The 16,928-nt window shown below is 50.6% G+C and overlaps 1 protein-coding gene across 2 annotated transcripts in view; it reads right to left on the bottom strand.

Moving 5' to 3' along the window:
• Nucleotides 1–16,928, bottom strand: part of LOC103720288 (DNA-(apurinic or apyrimidinic site) endonuclease) — a 39,875-nt gene that overhangs the window by 4,865 nt on the left and 18,082 nt on the right. Inside the window, exons 7-8 of one of the 2 annotated variants that reach the window (XM_008809922.3) lie at nucleotides 16,144–16,230; nucleotides 14,858–14,961 (exon numbers count right to left, since the gene is read on the bottom strand). In XM_008809922.3, coding sequence (XP_008808144.2) covers nucleotides 14,858–14,961; nucleotides 16,144–16,230 — 191 coding nt within the window. The remainder of the gene's footprint in view (nucleotides 1–14,857; nucleotides 14,962–16,143; nucleotides 16,231–16,928) is intronic. The other variant, XM_039130901.1, reaches the window with a different exon arrangement.

The raw sequence follows: 16,928 nt of genomic DNA on the forward strand, positions 1-16,928 counted from the left end.
TAGAAGCCTTAAGCGTCGAGTCCCTCGACGCCAGAGACGAGGTGGCCTTGCGGCACGGGGAGCCGGCCGAAGGTGTGATCGAAGTTCCCCTCGAGGAAGGTCGCCCGGACCGGACGGTCCGGGTCGGCACCAATCTCGACCCGGGAGCTCGGGCTCGGTTGGTGGAATTCCTCCGAGCCAACGCCGATGTATTTGCCTGGTCGGCGGCCGATGTACCTGGGATCGACCCGGAGGTCATTTCTCACGCCCTCAACGTCGACCCAACCCACCGACCAGTAAAGCAGAAGAAGAGACACCGTGCCCCGGATCGGATCCGAGTGGTCGACCAGGAGATAGACAAGCTCTTGGAGGCAGGATTCATAAGGGAGGTCAGCTACCCCGAATGGCTGGCAAATGTCGTACTTGTCCGGAAGGCGAGCGGAAAGTGGAGGATGTGCGTCGACTACACCGACCTGAACAAGGCATGCCCCAAGGATAGCTTTCCGCTTCCGCGGATAGACCAACTGGTCGACGCGACATCCGGATATCAGCTGCTGTCTTTCATGGACGCCTTCTCCGGCTACAACCAGATAATGATGGCTCCACAGGACGAGGAGAAAACTGCCTTTATAACAGACCGGGGGCTGTACTGTTACAAGGTAATGCCCTTCGGTCTGAAGAATGCTGGCGCCACTTACCAGCGCCTCGTCAACAAAATCTTCAAAGAGCAAATCGGCCGGAACATGGAGGTGTACGTGGACGATATGCTGGTGAAGAGCCGCCATGCAGACCAGCACATCGCGGATCTGGAGGAGACTTTCGCCACCCTGCGGAAGTTTCGCATGAAGCTGAACCCAGCGAAGTGCGCCTTTGGCGCTTCGGCCGGGAGGTTCCTCGGTTTCATTGTCAACCAGCGGGGGATCGAAGCCAACCCTGACAAAATCAAGGCCATCCAAGATATGTCCCCTCCGACCAAAGTGAAGGAGGTTCAGGAGCTCGCTGGGAGGGTCGCCGCGCTCGGACGATTTGTAGCAAAGTCGGCCGAACGCTGCCAACCTTTCTTCAAGGTGTTGAAACGCCCGAAAGACTTCCTCTGGACGGCCGAATGTCAAGCAGCATTCGACCAGCTCAAGGAATACTTGGCGTCTCCTCCCCTGCTGTCCAAGCCGCAAGAAGGGGAGATGCTCTACCTCTATCTGGCGGTCTCCCCAACCGCAGTCAGTGCGGTACTGGTTCGGGAAGAGGCAAAGCTCCAGAAGCCTGTGTACTACATCAGCCGGGTCCTACGGGATGCCGAGACGCGGTATACGAAGGCTGAAAAGATCGCCTTCGCGCTGCTGACCGCGACCAGGAGGCTTCGCCCCTATTTCCAGGCCCATTCTGTCACCCTCTTGACCGATCAACCGCTGCGGCAGATCCTCAGCAATCCTGAGAATGCGGGACGGCTGGTGAAGTGGGCAGTAGAACTTGGTGAGTTCGACATCCGCTACCAGCCCCGACCCGCCATCAAGGCCCAGGCGCTCGCGGATTTCCTCGCTGAGTGCACGGTGCAGGAGGCGGAACCTAGGTCGCCGGAAACACCTAGCCTCGACCTCCCGATTTGGACGCTTCACATCGATGGGTCGTCGAACCCCGAAGGTGGAGGGGCCGGGCTGGTCCTCACCAGCCCTGATGGAGTGATAGCCGAGTATGCCTTGAGGTTCGGATTTCCAGTGACCAACAACGAGGCGGAGTATGAGGCCCTAGTCACGGGACTCAAACTCACCAAGGAGCTCGGCATCCGGCGCCTGAAGGTCTTCACCGACTCCCAGCTGGTGGTCGGGCAGGTCCGTGGGGAGTTCGAAGCCCGGAACCCGACCATGCAGAATTACGTCCGGAAGGTGCAAGCACTCATTCCCGACCTCGGCAGTGTCGACATCCAGCAGGTCCCGAGAAGTGAAAATGCCAGGGCCGACAGGCTGTCCCGCTTAGTGAGCGCAGACGCGCACAACTTGTCGAGGGCGATCTACCTGGAGACCCTGGATGCCCCGAGCATCGGCGAGGCTGGAGCGGTGATGGCGATTGACCCGGAGCCGTCTTGGATGGACCCGCTTGTCGCCTACCTCGCCGAAGGGATCCTCCCTGAAGACGAAGATCAAGCTCGGCGACTTGTTATGAAGTCCGCCCACTACGTACTCAATGAAGGGAGGCTGTATCGGACCTCGTTCACCGCCCCCCTCTTAAAGTGCCTCCGCCCCTCGGAAGCGGCCTACGTCCTCGGCGAAGTCCACGAAGGCGTCTGCGCATCCCACTTGGGGGCTAGGTCCTTGGCGCACAAGATCATGAGGCAAGGCTATTATTGGCCTACCTTGTTGGAGGACTCAAAGGATCATGTACGGAAATGCGACGCCTGCCAGCGCCACGCCAACGTCCAGAGAGTCCCTTCTGTCCCCTTGGCACCAATCACTGCACCCTGGCCCTTCGCCCAGTGGGGAATGGATATCCTCGGACCATTCCCCGTCGCTTCAGCTCAGCGGAAATTTTTGATTGTTGCAATCGACTACTTCACCAAGTGGGTGGAGGCAGAGCCGCTGGCCACTATCACGGAGGTGCAAGTCCGGAAGTTCGTGAAGAAGAACATCATTGTCCGATTTGGGGTACCTCGGGTCCTCATCTCGGATAATGGCCGACAGTTCGACAACAAGCATTTCCGTGACTTCTGCGAGGAGTTCGGGATCGAGCATCGGTTCACATCTGTGTCGCATCCCCAAACCAACGGCGAGGCCGAGGTCACAAATCGGACAATCCTCCAAGGAATCAAAGCGCGAATCGGTCGGACGGGGCAAGCTTGGGTCGAAGAACTCGAGAATGTCCTTTGGGCGTATCGGACCACGCATCGGACCCCTACCGGGGAGACGCCTTTCAGCCTAACCTATGGCACGGAAGCCGTTGTCCCCGTGGAGCTCGGACTCCCCTCACCCCGGGTGGTCGCGCACCGACCCGAGGCCAATTCGGAGCAACTCCGAGGGAACCTGGATCTCTTGGAAGAAGCGAGGGAAATGGCGCAGGTTCGGATGGCGATGTATCAGCGGAGGGTGACCCGATATTACAACTCCAAGGTCCGACCGAAGCTTTTCAGAATCGGAGATCTGGTGCTAAGGCGAGCTAAAGCATCTCAACCTGCGGAAGGTGGGAAGCTAGCGCCAAATTGGGAAGGCCCGTATAAGGTTCGCTGGGTAAACCGACCTGGCTCCTACCAGTTGGAGGCCCTAGATGGTCGAGAAATTCTAAGGAGCTGGAATTCCGCTAACCTGCGGATGTATTACCAGTAGAACGACGATGCCAGAAAGACAGTTCAAAAATGTATAACACTTTGCATTTCAATAATTTCTGGTTACAACGGCGTGCTCGTGTGATTACAAGGAATTCCCAGAGGGGAATTAGGGTGTAAAGAAAGTAAAGAAGAGGTGGAGACTCCGAGGAGCTGAAGATCTGGGATCCCGAAACCTCCATCTGAAGCGGCTGCAATCCCGCCGGAAGTGGGTGCTTCCAACCGGAGGCGCCATCGGCGTCTCACGAAAGAGACGAAGAGCCGGCGCGGATGAAGAAGAAGTGGACGAAGGAGAAGTCCACACTGCCTCCAATCGGAGGCGCCATCCACGCCCCACGAAGAGGACGAGGAGCCGCCGCAGACGAAGCTCCCGCTGCCTCCAGGGGAACGCCACCTCCAAGGGATATTCCGGTCCTCCCCAGTGTTAGGGAAGAGAAGGAATACAAGGGGGAAGAGCATATGGAGGCGCGGTCCCGGATCAAGCACCTGGTGCGGAGCTCAATCGGGAGGCCGAACTTCAAGGAGGGGAGACGTGATCCCGGATGAAACGCCTAGAGCTGAGTTCCGCCGGGGAGAACCTCCTTGTTGATCCCAGATGAAACGGCTAGTTGGCGGAAGTCGCGAAGGGCGCGCCTCCCGTTCCTTCGGCAGGGGTCTCTCAACCATGCGCCGGAGAGGAGGCCCACGATCCATGGCAACCTGAACAGCTCCGGCTTGGCAGGCTCCGTCGCACCTGCACCTATATTTATAGCCAAACTGCGGCCCCCCGGTCGTTCCGATACGGGTGGCTCCAATAAATGCGGGCGCATTGAATCCGGAGCCGATCCGGCTCTCAAGGCGTATCTTCCCGCGATTTCCTAAGCGTCATTCTCCTTAATCGCATTTTTTGTGCAGGACACTCCGGGTGGCCTGTACCCCTAGGTCCACGTATCTCCGCTCGCGCCCCAGGCCGCATCCGCCTCGAAGAACGCGCGTATCGCGGCCGCTTAACTAACACTCCTCGCAAGCAGCAACTGGCGATCCGATTTTCCAGGTAACCCCTTAATTAGCACTTAATGCCCATCTGGTGTTTCCCAGGCGACGCTTGGAGAGGAGGAGAAATACAATCGCAGCTGGCCATGGAGAAATTCCGTCGGGCGGCAAGCGACAGGCGCACGACCAGCGAGCGGAATTTCCCGAGGCTCGGCTCTCGGATGCCAGGCTAACCCGATGATCATCCCGGGAGCAGACTAGCCTGAAGCCCCGACCGGTCGCCTCGGCTTGCGCCAGCCTTGGCCGACCAACGAGCGGAATTTTCCGAGGCTCGGCCCTTGGATGCCAGGCTAACCCGATGATCATCCCGGGAGCAGACTAGCCTGAAGCCCCGACCGGTCGCCTCGGCTTGCGCCAGCCTTGGCCGACCAACGAGCGGAATTTCCCGAGGCTCGGCCCTCGGATGCCAGGCTAACCCGATGATCATCCCGGGAGCAGACTAGCCTGAAGCCCCGACCGGTCGCCTCGGCTTGCGCCAGCCTTGGCCGACCAACGAGCGGAATTTCCCGAGGCTCGGCCCTCGGATGCCAGGCTAACCCGATGATCATCCCGGGAGCAGACTAGCCTGAAGCCCCGACCGGTCGCCTCGGTTTGCGCCAGCCTTAGCCGACCAACGAGCGGAATTTCCCGAGGCTCGGCCCTCGGATGCCAGGCTAACCCGATGATCATCCCGGGAGCAGACTAGCCTGAAGCCCCGACCGGTCGCCTCGGCTTGCGCCAGCCTTGGCCGACCAACGAGCGGAATTTTCCGAGGCTCGGCCCTCGGATGCCAGGCTAACCCGATGATCATCCCGGGAGCAGACTAGCCTGAAGCCCCGACCGGTCGCCTCGGCTTGCGCCAGCCTTGGCCGACCAACGAGCGGAATTTTCCGAGGCTCGGCCCTTGGATGCCAGGCTAACCCGATGATCATCCCGGGAGCAGACTAGCCTGAAGCCCCGACCGGTCGCCTCGGCTTGCGCCAGCCTTGGCCGACCAACGAGCGGAATTTCCCGAGGCTCGGCCCTTGGATGCCAGGCTAACCCGATGATCATCCCGGGAGCAGACTAGCCTGAAGCCCCGACCGGTCGCCTCGGCTTGCGCCAGCCTTGGCCGACCAACGAGCGGAATTTTCCGAGGCTCGGCCCTCGGATGCCAGGCTAACCCGATGATCATCCCGGGAGCAGACTAGCCTGAAGCCCCGACCGGTCGCCTCGGCTTGCGCCAGCCTTGGCCGACCAACGAGCGGAATTTCCAGAGGCCTAACCCTCGGATGCCTGGCTTAGCGCCGGAAGAATTTCCTGAGGCCTAACCCTCGGATGCCTGGCTTAGCGCCGGAAGAATTTCCTGAGGCCTAACCCTCGGATGCCTGGCTTAGCGCCGGAAGAATTTCCTGAGGCCTAACCCTCGGATGCCTGGCTTAGCGCCGGAAGGATTTCCTGAGGCCTAATCCTCGGATGCCTGGCTTAGCGCCGGAAGAATTTCCTGAGGCCTAATCCTCGGATGCCTGGCTTAGCGCCGGAAGAATTTCCTGAGGCCTGACCCTCGGATGCCTGGCTTAGCGCCGGAAGAATTTCCTGAGGCCTGACCCTCGGATGCCTGGCTTAGCGCCGGAAGAATTTCCTGAGGCCTGACCCTCGGATGCCTGGCTTAGCGCCGGAAGAATTTCCTGAGGCCTGACCCTCGGATGCCTGGCTTAGCGCCGGAGGAATTTCCTGAGGCCTAACCCTCGGATGCCTGGCTTAGCGCCGGAAGAATTTCCTGAGGCCTAACCCTCGGATGCCTGGCCTAGCGCCAGAAGAATTTCAAGAGTCGGAAGTCAGCGAGACGCTACCAAGAGTTAAAAAGAAGAAGGACGAAAGTGAAATGAAGAAACTCTATTTGCATTAACTTTCATTGTTTCAGGGCTGAGACCCATACAACTTGGCAAAACGCCAACACATAAAGAAAAGAACAAAATACAGAAGGTCAGCTTGGAGGAACCCCCGGGTCGAGAACGTCGGGCACGTCCGTAGGGGGTAGGGAGACGGTTGGAGAAGCAGCAGGCAATGGCGCCGGAGGGGAGTCGAGAAGGGAGATCCCACTCAGGTCAATTTCGGGGTACTTAGCCGACACCCTTGCCAGGCCTTTCTCGAAGCCTAAGACAAAGGAGTCGGACCCCGCGTCCGACATATCACGGACAAACTCGTCGGACTGACGATAGGCCTGTACCGCCTCCGACATATCACGGGTGAACTCGGCCGACTGACGATAAGCCTGTACCGCCTGACGCCCGATCTCCGCACTCTTCTCGGCCAGCGTCGCCTCTGCCCGCTCCATAATCTGAGCCTTCGCCTCCAAGACCTTCGCCACAATCCGGTCATCCGCCTCGGAGGAGACCCTCAGCAGATCAGCCTGAGCCTCCTTGTGCTTCGCCTCGGCAGCAATGCGAGCAGCCTCAGCCTCCTCCAGGCGCGAATGAAGCTCCTGGTCGCTCGCGCGGAACTTCTCCAAGGCCGACTCCAATTCGCCCAGCTTGGCTTCAAGAGACCGGGTTCGGTTGCGGGCGTTGTCGGCTGACCGCTGGGCCTTCTCCCACCTCTCCCGGTAGTCGGCAGCCTTCCGGGACTGCTTCTCGGCCCGCTCCTCCGCCTTCTTGATCTCGCCCTCGAGACCTGAGGCAACCTTGAGTTGCTCCCGAGCCTCCAACAGTTGCTTCTCGAGGGTGGCGAAGCCGAGTGCCCGCTCTTCGGCCACCTGGAGCCTCGTCTCGAGGTCCCTGGTCGTCCTCCCCGCCGCAGCCTGACCTCCCTCTTCTATTGCCTTCAGTTGGCTCTCGGCCCTCGCCAGAAGCCTCGCCTGTTCCTCGTAGCACTCCTCCAGGCGAATCATGTACTGGGCGAGCTAAGAGATAGGAAAAACGAGGGCGTCAGGCGGGGATCAACAGAGCCTATAAATGATGAAAGCGACCGAAAGAACACTCACCGACATGAGACAGACGCAGCTGGCAGCCCCAACGTCAGGGACCCTCATCTCCCGGACCTGCCTGCGGTCCTTCTCCAGCAGTACCGTCTCGATGAGGTTTCGGGCGCCGGCGAAAGTGAAGGCCGACCCCGACTTCTCCCCGGAGTCGGACGGTGGTTCCGCAGCCTTACCCTTACCCATCGCTTGGGGAAGAGTCATGCTGACCACGCTCGGGGCGGGGACCGCCCCTGGAATTGACAGGGTCCCGCTCGGCCGGGGCCTCGGCGCGTCCCTCCTCGTATCATCCGGAGCCGACCGAGTCGAAGGCTGGGCTGGGGACCGATCACGTCCGACCCGTTCATCTTGGGCGCGCCCGGGTGATGCCTCCGGAGAAACGGTAGTCTCGGCATCGGAGGGCTGATACAGCGTCAACTCCCGGTCCGCGCCCGCGGCGTCCCCCTGATCGGTGGGTCCGGACCCGTCTGTCGGCGTCGGAGTCGCCTGCCGGCGGGACTTCTTCGCCGGTGGAGCCCCGCTCGGAGGAGCTCGTTTCTTCCTCCGGACTGCTTCCAGTAGGGACGTCCTACCAACAGCTGTTGCCTTGTCCGACCGCATGACGTCGTCGATCTCTGCAAAAAGGATGAGGTGGTCGGAGGTTGAGAAACTGAAGGAAAGAACGAAACGAAAGAGGAGAAAAGAGCTAAAAAAGAAATGGTGGCGGGCTCACGGTCAGTGGGGACCGAGCTCAGACCGACGTTCACCAAGGTATCCTCGGAAATAAGGCGACACACCGGGGGGAGCCGACCCTCGGCAACCAACTCCTTCAAGACGGCGACGCCGTCGGATTCCTCCCTCGACAACCTCGATAGGCCAATCGGGGACTTCATCGGCGTCTCCCAGGTTGCCCTGATTCCCCAAGAGGGATCTGCGTCAACGAAAAAGAAGCGCTCCTTCCAGCCGTGAATGGAGGTGGGAGCCTCCTTGACGAGGCCGCACCCTCGCCGCGCCGCAAAGCACCACCACCCTTTATCCTGGGGGTGGCCACTCAGGCCGTAGCATTCCCAAAAGACATTCAGGGTGGCGGGAACCTCGTGCATGCGGCAGAGAACCTGAAAGGCTGTCAGGGCGCGCCATGAGTTCGGCACCAGCTGCGTCGGCGCCACTCTTAAACCCCGAAGCACCTGAACGACTAAGTCCGAGGGGGGAAAGCGGAACCCGGCCTGAAGAATGCCCTCATTGATGGCAACCTTCCCCGGAGGAGGGTGGGACATCCTCTCCTCAGGCCCCGGGAGCGTAACATTGCAGGCCTCGGGAAGATGGTATCGAGCCACGAACCTATCTAGGTCTTCGGCGGCCAACTCCGACTTAATGCGGTCTGCTCTCACTTCGCCCATCCCTAATGGCCAGTGAATCTACGGTCAGGACAGGGTCGAGAAGGGGGAAAAGACCGGAACGACTGGAGTACACTAATACAAAAGGAGAGTATGGAGAGCCCTAAATTAAAGAATGGAGCAACTCACCGGAAGAGAAGGAAGAACGGCTCCGAGAGCGTCAAAGGAGGAGCAAGCGAACAGTCCGACGGCGATGACGGCAGCGCAAAGGAGAAACTCGAAGATGTCTGTAAAGAGAAAGGCGGACGGAGGAGGACCCCCGGTTAAATAGGCGGAAAGGTGGGTGACGCCTCGGTGACGCCAGAGGACGCCTGGCTGCCGAAGGGTCGCTCGCGCCCCAAAGGCGAATCGACGCCATTAAGGAAGGATGTCCGCCGAAATCCTCAGACTGCCAGGTCAGCAACAACCGCCATACGCCATAAAGAAGGCGGGGAGCTCGGAGCGCGCGCGCCTCTCCGAGGGATGGCGACAATCTCGAAGCATCACTTCCTTCACCCGTTCCCCTTCTGGCTCCAGGCTCGGAAGTGGGGGGCTACTGTTACGGGGGAACTCAGCCACCATAACCCACGTGACCGGCACGCGCGCCCTAGAGTCGGATATCTTCGGCCTCGCAGCCCGACCCCGAGTCGGCTGCCCCTTGATCCAGTAACCCGACCCCGAGTCGGATATCTTCGGCCTCGCAGCCCGACCCCGAGTCGGCTGCCCCTTGATCCAGTAACCCGACCCCGAGTCGGATATCTTCGGCCTCGCAGCCCGACCCCGAGTCGGCTGCCCCCTGGATCCAGCAATCCGACCCCGAGTCGGCAATCTCTCGACAACGACAGGCTGTTCCCCTGAAGCACGCCGCGACCCTCTGCTCCACTACTCCCTACAACGGTCGTATCCGGCGCTGCTCCACGATCTCCTGTAACAGCCGTACAAAGCGGAGCTCCACTACGCCCTGTCATGGCCGTACCCAGCGCTACCCCACGACGCCCAGTAACGGCCATGTCAGTGGCAACTCCATCGTGCCACACGATGATCAACCCCCCAGAAGGACCCCCCAGCCTGGTATATATGCGGCTGGGGGGAGAAGGGGGGAGGTAAGCAAGAACTTCCAGTGCATTCTCCTACTACCTGCAATTATCTCTCCTTCTCCTCCAATCTCCTCTGACTTGATCGTCGGAGGGCCCCCACTACCCCAGTGGTGGTGCGAGGCTTGCTTGCAGGTTTTCTGGTGGAAAGTGGAGCGTAATCGACACCAACCAAGGCGACTCAGACGGAACCCCGTTCACACCGCTGTGCCAATCGTTCTCGGTTTGGACCACCAGCAACAGTTACTAATATGATACTATCTTATATAATTTTCTTCAATGCTTCTGCAGTTGAATTGTGGATTCATTTTGATCTATCAGCAAGACATTTTAAGTGGCTAGCCATCCGGATCCTCTACCAAACGGTCTTCTCAAGTGACTATGAGCGTAATTGGTCCACCTTTACCATCATCCACAACAAGAAGAAGAATCGTCTAACACATAGACACCACAATGATACTGAAGTTAATACCAACACTTTGAGGTTGATACTGAAGTGTATTCAGAAAGAAGTGGAGCTAAAGTACATAGATCCAATTCACAATGCTTTTGTTCGGGGTGAGAATGATCCCATGATCGGATGGTTTGTGAGTCAGCAGCAAGAGTCGAAGCTCAATAAGCCAGGATCGCCTCTAGACTAGCCAGGTTTCATAGCCAGTGAGATTAGGTGGATGCAGAGAAATAAGCAAATCGCAATATTCCACATATGCTTCCAGCTAATCAGCTATAACCATAGGGGTCAGTGGGGAGCCAATCATCATATGACTTCATATCCGAGACATGCTCCCAGGGGGCGTTTGGTATGGGGTGATCGTCTGAGGATCAAGGGTGATGTGGGTAGAGGTGATGAGATCACCGCGTTTGGTTGCACCACGGTGATCCTACGTGGCGGTGATCCTAAATCACCTCCACTCCTCAAATCACCGCCCAACTGGGTGATAGGATACCCGTTCTTGAGGTCGAAAATCCAAGATCACCCCAGGGCAGTGATCCTGGGATGAAAGTTAAAAGAAAAATACCCCTCAATTTAGCAGAAAAATTGATATATCAATATATCATCAATATATTATGTCAATGCTATATATATATATATAATATTATGTTGATATTATATATTATATTAATGATATATATTATATTATAATATATTAGTAATCATATTATTATCCTATTATTTGAAGGATAATTTTAAATTATAGTAGAAATATATTATTATATTTTATTTATATAATAAAAATATTTAATATATTACTCTTATTTACCTTATTTTCCTAATCAAAATAATTATTAGTATTTAAAAATCTATTATAAGTATAAATAAAAACATTAATTTTATAATAAAAATAACATATTTTTATAATATTAATAATTTATAGGAGTAATAAATATAATTTTATAGAATATATTAATAACTAATATATTGATAAATATATTAATATTTTATTATAATATATTTTATATGATCAATAAATATATGATAAGGGCTACTAAAAGTAGAATACGTGACAAAATTATGGAGCTATTATAGGAATTAACATATTGACTTACATTTTTGATTCATAAGAATTAAAAACACAAAAAAATCCATCTAAGATATATCAGGAGTATTTGTGGTATTATGTGGTCGGTGATCTTGGATCCTCGTACCATACCAAACAAGTTACTCATGGATATCCGAAAATTTTTAATCACTAGATCATGGCCTACCAAACACATTGATCTTAGATCACTGAGGATCAAATCATCCCAGCATTCGGATTATCGGGGATCTTAGATCATCGTGGTGATCCTGTTGGGGTTACCAAACGCCCCCCCAAAGACATGACTGAGAGTTGCTTAGACAAGGCGAACATTATCTGGTTGACTCGGTTAGGAGGGCGACATCTATTCCCGCAACATAGCCAAGCAAAAGGGCATGAAGGAAAAGCAAATAACTGCTCAATACAGTCGGAAAAAAAATGAAAACGCAGTTGCAGGCCCGATAGAGACTGGAGTCAGTTCACTCAAACACAAACCAGGGAGAGCAGCAATAAGAGTTTTGGTGATCAGGAATCTAGTAGCTATGAAAAGAGTGAAGAATATGAGACCATTGTTTATGAAATACTGCCACAGAACAGTCTTCAATTTATTAGTGAGTCCCACTTTACATATGCCACATAGGATAGGACAATGGTACACAAGCTAGTAGACCTCGCGAGAATACGATTACATATAAGAGACGAACAACTCGAGATTGTTCAAGACAAGATGTAGCTGCATATGATCTCGCACGTGTAATAAAATCCATAGACGTATCAAATTTCGATTATAGCCTAAAACACGTACCGTATGGGATAAGTGTACCGAACTACAACGCTGCTTGGTTAGAGAGGTGGGCTGATATGCCTCCTAATTATGCTAATAATCTCGATATCTACGAAACTTCACCACTCGAAAAAATTTCAGATGCCCGTATGTATGTTATACTTTAAATACATCTAATTAATTGTATCATTATATGTTTTGTATTTCATTAATTGATTTTAGGATATTTCACATTGCTTCTTCTGGCATGCGAAGCCAGGATTGCTGGCTTTTTTATTTTCATTTTGGTTTCAGCCTAATGCTTTAATTTCTAAAGCCCTTAATTGTTTTGGTTTTTATACCACTGTAAATTTTGTCGCTAATTAACTACATATCGATGGTCACCTTTGGATCAAAATCTCGACTCCACTACGCGAAACAAGGTCCGTTGAACCGATACCGTACTACAAATGGTACGCAGAGGCCTGCCAGTTTTGAACCAGCACACCAATTTTTTTTTCAATATTTTTTAGGTTTGATTTATTGGTAATCTATTTTTTCAACTTTTTTAATGATTTTTAAGTATAAATGATGCATCTTGATGTTTTAGAGTGATGCAAAACATAAAATAATTAATGAGATGTTGCATGTTATAAGAAGCAACACGAAATAACCTAAAATAAATTAGTAAGATACAAAATATAAAATGATACAATCAATTACATATATTTAAAGTACTACATATATATTGATATCTAAAAATTCATCGAGTGGCGATGCCTCTCGTAGATATCCAGATCATTAGCATAATCTCAAGACATATGAACTCACTCCTTTAACCAAGCGGCATTGTAGTCATGTACACTCATCGTATAAGGAACGCTCTCTGGATTATAACCTCTCGGAGCTCTCACTGAAGCTCTGGCTCTGAGAGATGTCCTTTGTCAGATAATACGGCCGAGAATCCATCTGAATATGTCGGCAGCAAAATCCGACCCATAAGATGCTCCAAGCTGCATAGGATAGTGGCATTAGAAGAGAATATCTCAGACGCACCATATCGATATCCATATCCGTATGGATCAAAAATTGCTTGTGATTGTGGATAATAAAATCCACTATATGACTTGAAACCTGATACGTCTATGGATTGTAATCTACATGCGAAGTCATCTGCAACTGCATCGTATCCTCCTAGATGACCTCGAAGAGTTCGTCTCCTATATGCAATTGTATTAAAAAATATATATAATCTAAAAATTAAAAAATTTAGTGAAATTGTGTAAATCATCCATAGATCTACAATATATAAAATCATGCCAAAATCAAAAATTTTGGCATAATCTCCCCTTATTTTCAAAATTTTGAGGCATTTTTGTCGTTGAAAAAAAAGAAATGAGGCAGGACAGGAGAAGCATACCTTATTTTGGGTTGGATCCTCCTTGAATCATCTCGAATTGTAGCATTTTTTGTCCGAGGGGAAGGGGACATTTGAAGAAAACATGACTGAAGGCTTGAGAAGGCTTGGAAACCTTCTTAGGCCTTCCCAACACTTAAAAAGAGAGTAAGGGGGGAGAATCGATTTGGAACGGTCTAAATCGGACGGTTCACACCGGTCCTGACTCCCATAGCCAAACACCGGTCCTGACTCCCACAACCAAACCAACCCGATCCCGTGCCAGGTCGGCTCGGTACAGCCCAAACTGGGCGGTTCGGCAGACCATGACGCGAAAGGACCAGGTCGGCTCGGTACGGCCCAAACTGGGCAGTTCGACAGACCATGACGCGAAAGGCATAGCTGGGGGTAGCAAATCCAATAAGATAGAATTGCCAAACTTTGCCTCTCCAAGGTAGCATTATTTTAGAGTAATACCACAGTAATGCAGAAAAATTACCCCAAAATATCAAGTAGTATCATTTAAGGTATAGCATATGACAAAAACATCAAAAGACATCAAGAAACAACCAATTAGACTTAAAATCATTCAAAAAATAAAAAATTAATTGCTTTTCATTTAATCTTAATTTTTTTTAAAAAAATAAAAAATAAAAAAATGATGTGCCAATTTGGAACTAGCATGCCACACCGTACCATGTGTTAGTACAACACTGAACCGGTATCGTGCCGAACCGGTAGCCAACTGGTACAGGGCACGGCACCAGTTCCGCTTACCTTGGATAAAAGGGATCTTCATATCATGGGTTGCAAATGTGCATATTCGTATTTGGTATGTTAAAGTCTGATCATATAATACAAACATGATGGAGATGAGAATGTCATGGATGATGTGGTGAAATCAAAGAGCATATGATAAAAACAAGTCTGACATTAAGTTTAAAAGTTGCATTTGATAATAAAAATGGAAAACTGCCTGAAATGGTTTGTGCATTTGCAAGAGAAGAGCTACTAGAGAGAGACTCAGATGAAAGGGAAAATAATGATTTGAGAATATCATGGACAAAAGTTGCAACAAATGATAGGTATGCATTCACGGGGGATGTATAGTTTAACAGAAGAAATCTTTGTATGATGAGCCATGCATGGTCTAGAATATTGAAGTTTTGAAAGGTTCTGATATTGCATTTTTGGACAACTTGACTCCTTGTCATTTGTTTCACTGCCATTTTACCATTCATCCTTTACCAAGTTTCATCTGATGTGCGGTCCCAGACAGACAGTGAGGCCTGTTTCTATGCACAGTTATGCATGTTCTTTACATGATGCATGGACTGGGAACTAGCAAATGAACATTGCAACAAAGTCCGGCAATAAAATGCCCCGTCAACCGGGCCTAGATGTTAAATGGCACTCCAAGGGCCTAACCTCAATTATGCCAAAATTTTGAAGTGCAAGATATTATTATTGTACCTTCCTGTTCAATTCCATGCCCATGCAAATCACATGCAACAATCCTGTCCTTAAGCTGTTCTGAAACTAAAAAATAATCGATCCGCATTCTCTTGCCTCGGTACCTAAAAACACAAAATTCATTGAATTTATTAATCAGTAGCATGCATTGAAGGAATGAGTACTTAATATGAACAGTACAGAGCCGTGGGAGAATTAGTGAAAAAATTGATATCTGCATTGAGAGAAAAGATTCAACATTCTTAAAAAATTGATAAATAAGAAAAACCTGCTATATTTGCTCTAGGATATACAGCCATGGTTCATAATAACGAAAGATTTTTCAAGAATATAAGGAAAAATGTCAGTTTAACATGCTCTAATAGTGCAAGACCTGAATAAACAGACCTACTCAGGTTCTTGTTAACATTCTATTCATCAATTTAAACCTAATGGCTTTGAAAAATTTATATTCCGGGGGCTTTGGGTAGGGAAGGAATCTGTCCTTTATAACCTTCTTCCGAGAGCCTTCCTGGATTTCTTTGCATTCTCGGAACCATCAGACACACCTTCAACCTTACATCAAACCTACACGAAACTTAATTGCGTGAAGTAGAGTTGGGGGAGGCCACTCTGTACCTATAGAAATTAGTAAGAACACCACATTGGAAGATGCGAGTAGGGAGAGAAGAAAGGGATTGGTTGTTAAAGGGAGCAGCCACCATAGCTAGAACGTCCAGAGATGACGATACAGAGAATGAGACAAAGCCTAAAGGGGAGAGCCTGCGGCGAGCTCTCTAATAGTTTAGTTGAGCCTTCGTAAGGTCTAGTTCCAGAGAAAGGTCAAAGGTCAAGTGCCGGCTCAAAGATTGAAGGTGTAGATTAAAATTCTAGACAAAAATAGACAGGGCTTGAGCTTCAGAAAATTTCAAGTTTAAAGATATCTGGATTTTTGGTGATAAGGATCAGTTGCATTTAAACAAAGAAAAATATTGTGGACAACTTTAAAATATTAGATGATATTTTCTTAGTTGGCCCAATTATAAAGTTGCATTAAGGAAGTAGCATAAAGACCCCTTCAAAAAAAAAAAGAAAAAAAGAAACACAGTAACAATGTCTTGAAGCATTCTCCGATGCTTGCAAAAAAACTCAAATTTCCTTGATCTCAATCAGAAGTTCATTACACAAAGCCCTATGATGCAACCTCAGCACCAGAAATATAAAAAAAACACCTGCTGCAACCAACAGTTACACTGACAAATGCAAGCAAAAAATGCATAAAATAGAAAGGATGCAGACCGTCTTACTTGCCAACAGGGTTGCCAGACCAGGAAAAGCCACGTTCCATGTCTTTTTCCTTGTGAACAAATCTGTAAGCATCTATCAGCTTACCCCTGTAAGACATTTTATTGTAGCACTCAGATATTCATAGGAGACCAAAACTTGCAAAAGCTTAATGATACTAAATTGTAAAACCTAAAAGTAAATTACAATGCCATTTGTTGGGTAAAGTACATCAACTATGGTCTTCTGCAAGCACAAAAACAAGGACAAAATTAAGTTTACAGGTTTACCACCCAAAACAATGCCATTTGTTGGGTAAACTTCTGTGGCATTCTTTTTTTTCCCTGTTGGAATCATCAGAAATGAGAGGATATCTTCCCGTGGTGTGAAACATGGGGAAACCTCTTTATGATGGTGACTTGGATTTGCAGGTCATGAGTGTACGTAATTTTAAAAAGAATCTTAGGCCATTTGCTGCATAGAATTTTCTTTGGGCCTGACACACTAACATTTAGGGTTGGTAACATCCTAGATGCTAATTCCTTCCCATGAAGTATCTATCGCAGCTAGAATAGCGAGCAGAGGAATATGCCGGTTATGAGATAGGGGATGAGAAACGGCACCTGTGACTGAATGGAAGTGCTACATGGAAAGTGCCAGCCTCTTAAATCAGCTTGGCCAGGATTGCTTTTAGCGGTTTGTAAAATGCAGTCAGAAAGTTGCTGAATTTATTCCTAAGAACCAGCAGATGATCGAAGTTTAGGACATCAGTCGGACCAACATGCCAGCTTAGACTGCTCATGCTAGG

This window comes from Phoenix dactylifera, chromosome 10, assembly GCF_009389715.1.
Source record: "Phoenix dactylifera cultivar Barhee BC4 chromosome 10, palm_55x_up_171113_PBpolish2nd_filt_p, whole genome shotgun sequence".
NCBI classification, from domain to species: Eukaryota; Viridiplantae; Streptophyta; class Magnoliopsida; order Arecales; family Arecaceae; genus Phoenix; species Phoenix dactylifera.